We start from the raw sequence: 6,000 nt of genomic DNA, 5'->3' as shown, positions 1-6,000 counted from the left end.
TAAGGACAAATTATTGTCTGGCCGTGCCGTTATAATGCCTGTCACTATTTGTTACGGGTTTAAGGGTGAGTCTGCATTGGATATTTCATAGTTTGGGAGAGGTGGAGGCAGAAATAGGTAACTGAAATGTTTTCTAAAATGGAAGCCATATCTTAATTATACCAGGAAATATTATTTAATATGCAGATAACTGAGTTTCCTCAGACTTTGTTTTACCATTTTTTTTTTGGAGGGGACATGCATGTATAGACTGACGGTTTTTGTTTTCTTTTAAGAAATGAACGTGCTCGTTTTTGTTGTATCTATTTGCTCCGTAGGAGTCTCTACAGACCGGATACTGTTGTACAGCCTGTGACAGAGGATGAGTTTGCTTTGGAATCTGAGGTAGAGTACTGTCTTGTGAAATTAATTTTCTCACTCTGAATCTCATGTTTTATATTATTTTCTTCTAAAACTTAGCAGTTGTCTACCTATCGTTGTTTTATGTTAGTATTAAAACTTTTATTAGAGATAACCATTTTAAAGAAATGGGAGGGGTTAATTTTAATTTTTTTTACTTTGGCAAATAAGAAATAGTTGATAAATACGTTGAGAGGTGTGACCTGAAAAAAAAAAATTGCTGGAAAATGCACAGTGACAGAAAAATGTTGTTCGGGAACGCTTTCCCACAACAGAGGAGATGCAAATTTTGGTCTAGGCTTATCTGAGTAAGTGTTTTTACTTTGAGTTGTATATCATATGAGTATGACTAATAATACCTCTGTTTAAGTGAATCTTTGTTACATCAGATGACTTATTATGGGAATCATGGAATCACCCTGTTACACATAGCATATAGTTTCTTTTTATTTCTTGTACACCTATTTTAACATCATACAGTATTTTTGCAGAGAGCTATTTCTTTATTTTTATTCTTGGTTCTATAATTAGAGTGAAGTAATATTAGAAATTGTGGAAATTTAACTAGACATGGTATCATGTGCCTGTAGTCCCACCTATTCAAGAGATCAAGCCAGGAGAATTTCTTGAGCCCAGGAGTTTAAGACCAAGCTTGGCAATAGAGCAAGAGCTTATCTCTAATTTTAAAAAGTTGTGGAAGATTAGAAATTTAAATTCTGTTGTCAAATCTGTGTTAGAGAGGGTTTACACTGTGTTTTCCGGGTCCTTTTTACTAAGAGTATACTTTAAACTCTTTATCTAATTGAAGAATATGCGTTTTGTTTAAAATAACAACCTGTTTGATAAGCAGAGACTCTTCATTTTCCTAAGGTCAGACTTTAATTTCACAAGGTTTGTGCATTGTAATAAAAAAAAAAAAATCTACTCAGGGTCTTTGTATCGCATTCTAAATTTTAAATGTCAGAGGCTTTTGTGCTGTTATTGAAAAAATACTTGTAAAACTCCTGCATTACTGTGAGCCACTTGAAGCTAGAAAACCTATTTGTATGTATCCTGGAGTACCCAGAATAATGTCTGGCATGTAAGAAGCATTTAATTAGTTTTTAATGTGAATCAACAACCAGGCAAATGGGCTTTTTTATAATGGAATGTTACAGGTGACATAATACGCCTAAGATATCTAATAATTAAATCTATTAAATTTCTTGAATGTTTTGAATTTATCTTTTCTTGTAATGTTGAGAATGTATAAGTTGAGGTGAGTTATGTTGAGAAAATATGTCATATAGAAGAAAATAAAATTTAGAAAAGATGGAAAGGAAATAGGAAAGGTGGATACAGCGTGTTTTCTAATATCTTCCAACTGGAAGCTTGGATTAGGATTTTAGATTAAATTTTCTTAAATTTTTAAAGCCGCAACCATGTTCTACTAAATACATATTTTTCAGGACATACATTACTCTTTCGAATTCTGAATAAAAATTCTTTCTCCACGTGTTAAGTTGCTGGAATTTTATTGTTTTGTTTTTTTTTTTTTTTCCCCCTCTCGGTCTGTCTGTCTCTCTCTGTGTAGTAAAAATATTTCAGCTTTCAGGTGAATGATCATGGTTAACTCTTGGGATGTGTTATTTTATAGTAAACAAATGAAACTCTTTATTACATAAGTATTTACACAAAACAAATTGTCGAGTAAATGCTAACCAGTATTATTAGGCATATATTATGAATGCAAGCTTTTCTTTTAAGCTCATATTTGATTGACTGGTCATGTCTCTTTTTTTCTTTGTTTCTCCCTCCTTCCCGTTTGTTTAAAAATGATTTACCTCAGTCTAACTTTTTCCTTGCAGACCGCATGTCTTTAGTGTCTATTCTTTCATTTCACCTCTGTTTCTGTTGTCAGGATACTTAGTTACAGCTTTCTGTTTAGTAGCTATGTGTGGCCTTCATTCATGAATCACTGCTCCATAAGGTGGACGGTTGCTTTGTTCTGTCTTTTTTGGAAGGGGCTGAAGTTATACAATAATTTGTTTTTAGCTTTTGACACACAGAATAGAAGCAACTTATACTGTTTCCGACGCTAGCCCATTTAAATATAGTACTACTAAAAACTACATTCTTACATTTTTTCCCCCAGAAAGTAATTCAGAGAGATATACATCATGCATACCTGTTTTGAGAAATAATGTGATTAATTTCCTTTTTTTATCATTAGTTTTATTCAGTAATAATGTGAATTACGTATGAGTACATTTTTGTCCCAGTTTGTTGTGGCTAATAAAGGAAACTAATGGATATCATAGTATTTGTATAATAATCAGCTGGGGTTGAAGGAAGTAAGATTTTGAAAATATCTGTATCACCAGTCATAACCTTCACCCCATGTGAATATGTAGATAAATAAATGGCAGACTTGAGGTTTGAATCTACGTATGAATTACTTCAACTTCCATATTTCCCTGTTAGATCATGTAGTAATGGTGGCTATTATCATTATTTAAATTGCTCCATGTTTTTCTTAAACCTATTGTGTTTTTCTTCTAGACTATTTCAAAACTATACATCCCAAAAAGAAAGATTATGTCTCTACGACCTATAGAAGATGGTAAGCTCTTTGAAGCGTGCCTATTGTGGTATTTACTGATTCTTCATTGTTTTTTTGCTGTAGTGCAGTGGTGTGATCTTGGCTCACTGCAGCCTCCACCTCCTGGGTTCAAGTGATTCTCTTGCCTCAGCCTCCCGAGTAGCTGGGATTACAGGTGCACACCACCACACCTGGCTAGTTTTTGTATTTTTAGTAGAGATGGAGTTTCACCATTTTGTCCAGGCTGGTCTCAAACTTTTGACCTCAAGTGATTCCCCCGCCTAGGCCTCGCAAACTGCTAGGATTTCAGGCGTGACCCATCACATCAGGCCTTGTTGATTATTATTATTGTTTTTATAAGGGTAGAGTCTTGCCATGTTGCCCATGCTGGTCTCAACCTCCTCGGCTTTTCAAGTGATAATTCTGCCTCAGCCTTCTGAGTAGCTGGGATTATAGGAACTAGCCACTGTGCTCGTTTATATTTTTAGTATTGTATAGTTTTCTATTGTTGATTTAAAATGCATTTTACTTTTTCTTTAATAGTCCTTCCTCCTGTTGAAGAGTGTATTGGCAGGTATGATTTCACTGATTTTTTAAAGTGATATGTTAACTAAGTGAATAGAGAGAAGAGAAACTAGTATCTGTTTAGTGCTCTACTCTGTGCTAGACACCATATTACATGCTTAACATTTATCATGTCATGTCATCTTCACACAGCTTTACAAACTATTTGTGCTAATATTGTGTTTTTACTAATTAGGCAACTCTGCTTTAATGAGGTTGAAATATTGGCTCATGGTTCCGCAGTTAACAGGTAGCCAACCCAAGATTAGACCATCGTCCTGCTTGGCTCTCAAATCACTTCTTTTGCCCCTAGGCATAGATGGATAGAGGCCTATGCAGAAATGGGATGACGGTACTGATTTACATCAGATCAATTCAGAAAGCCACATTTTTTTAATATATTAACTGTCTTTAGAGTGTTATTTAGAAGTCTGGCTACTCCAAAACTTTGTCCAAATTTTTTAAAATGGCAGTGGTAACCATATTACTTTTTTTTTTTAACCATCAAAGTTTTAAAGGCAGTTTTCAGTTATCTGTGGCCACAGGACCCTAAGTTTTTTGTAAGCAAGACCAGGCGAGTCCTATAAAAATATTATCTTACTGTGCTTCGAGAATATCTAAATATAGTCCATGTTATGTTAGCTATATTTAGCATATGTTAAAAGGATATTTCTAATTCATTTCTCTACTGACTGTCTACCCAGTTAGGTTTTCTCTTTAAGTGAGTACCCTGCCTAGTTCGCTGAAGCTTTTTCTTATTTTCTGGATTCTTTTTTTTCCTCCTGTGACATTTTAATAATATTTTCTTGATTTCTTTTTACTTTCTCTTCTGCTTTTCTTAGGGTTTATGATCTTCTACTCTAGTTTTCATTTAAGGCAGCTAAATATTCCCCATTTTCCTATAGACAAAATCAGAGGTGCATAGGCTTTCAGAATGTTAAGAAATACTAGAGACTGAACAAAATATCCTCTAGTACTTGAATCCTTGCTTAACATCCTGATCAAGTGGTTGTTCAGGTGGAGAACCCGAAACTCAAAGAGAGAAAATTATTTGGATACAGTTAATCAGAGATATGAGAATCACACTCAGGTTTCTTAGTTCAAAACCCAGTCTTCTTTTACATCATTCTGTCACTGAGTGATTTTAGTTTTAGAAAGATGGAGTGGCTCTAGTGAACACAGTGGAAGAGGATGAGACTGAAATGAGCTGTTGAACCCAATGAAAGTGGATAAGAATGGAATTTGCAGGGGACAGCCAAGTTTGAAGATGTTGATTGGAGATTGCCATGGATCTCTGCAGAAGAGGTATCCAGAAGGGGGAGCCCGTAGGAAGGATGATATTGAGATAGTAATGAGTGAATTGAAGCTCTAAGTACTCAGGAGGGAGACTTTTCCAGCAGTCTCTCTCTTGAGTATCTGAGTGTCTATGAAGGTTCTTAAGCTTGCTGGTTTTTTGGACCTTAATAAGGCAGGATCTATATAATGACAATAATTGGGTTTTATAATTTTTAATGTTTTAATCTTCTGTGAAGAATATTCCTATAGTACATTTGTACTTTGACTTTTGTACACTCAGCTTTCAAACATTTGCAGTGTTTCAGGGGGCTCCCTTTAGTGTTTAGAGTAAAGAGAATCCATGGACAATCTAAGTAGCTTACATGCTGAAGATCCAAGATTCCCGTATTCCAGTGACACAGATGAGTCTTTGAATTAGAAATAGATAATGGAGAAGAGACAGTGCCTTTTCTACTTTGTTTTAGGTTATCAGGTTTAGTGCATTTGAGTAACAAAAGTTGTGTCAGTTATCAACTGGATTTTCAGTTTAGTCTTTAGGGTAGATAATTTATAAGGAGAAATTATTGTCTGGCTGTGCCATTATAATGCCTGTCACTATTTGTTACGTGTTTAAGGGTGATTCTGCATTGGATATTTCATAGGTTGGGAGAAGTGGCAGCAGAAATAGGTAACTGAAATGTTTTCTAAAACGGAAGCCGTATCTTAATTATACCAAGAAACATTATTTAATATAAGGATATCTGACCTTCCTCAGACTTTGTTTTACCATTTTTTTTGGAGGGGACATGCATGTATAGATTGATGGTTTTTGTTTTCTTTTAAGAAATGAACGTGCTCATTTTTGTCATATCTTTTTGCTCTGTAGGTGTCTCTCCCTACTGAATAGTGTTGCACAGCCTGTGACAAAGGATAAGTTTCATTTGGAATCTGAGGTAGAGTACTCTCTTGTGAAATTAATTTTCTCACTCTGAATCTCATTTTTTGTGTTATTTTCTTCTAAAACTTAGCAGTTGTCTACCTATCATTGTTTTATGTTAGTATTAAAATTTTTATTAGAGATAACCATTTTAAAGAAATAGGATGGCTTAATTTTAATTTTTTTTTTTACTTTGCAAATAAGAAATAGTTGATAAATACTTTGAGAGGTGTGATCTGAAAAA

General features: G+C 34.4%; 1 protein-coding gene across 1 annotated transcript in view; it reads left to right on the top strand.

The window, feature by feature from the left end:
* Positions 1–322: 322 nt before the first annotated feature.
* The window catches only part of LOC129022326 (ankyrin repeat domain-containing protein 36C-like), a 120,889-nt gene continuing 115,211 nt past the window's right edge, over positions 323–6,000 (top strand). The window contains exons 1-5 of the mRNA XM_054468443.2: positions 323–384; positions 2,941–3,001; positions 3,524–3,554; positions 4,693–4,849; positions 5,706–5,772. Of these exons, the coding sequence (XP_054324418.2) occupies positions 4,764–4,849; positions 5,706–5,772 (153 nt within the window). The 5' untranslated portion in view covers positions 323–384; positions 2,941–3,001; positions 3,524–3,554; positions 4,693–4,763. The remainder of the gene's footprint in view (positions 385–2,940; positions 3,002–3,523; positions 3,555–4,692; positions 4,850–5,705; positions 5,773–6,000) is intronic.

Source organism: Pongo pygmaeus, chromosome 22, assembly GCF_028885625.2.
Source record: "Pongo pygmaeus isolate AG05252 chromosome 22, NHGRI_mPonPyg2-v2.0_pri, whole genome shotgun sequence".
Taxonomy (NCBI): Eukaryota; Metazoa; Chordata; class Mammalia; order Primates; family Hominidae; genus Pongo; species Pongo pygmaeus.
Note: the sequence above shows the minus strand (reverse complement) of the source record. Positions and strands in the feature narration are given on the sequence as shown.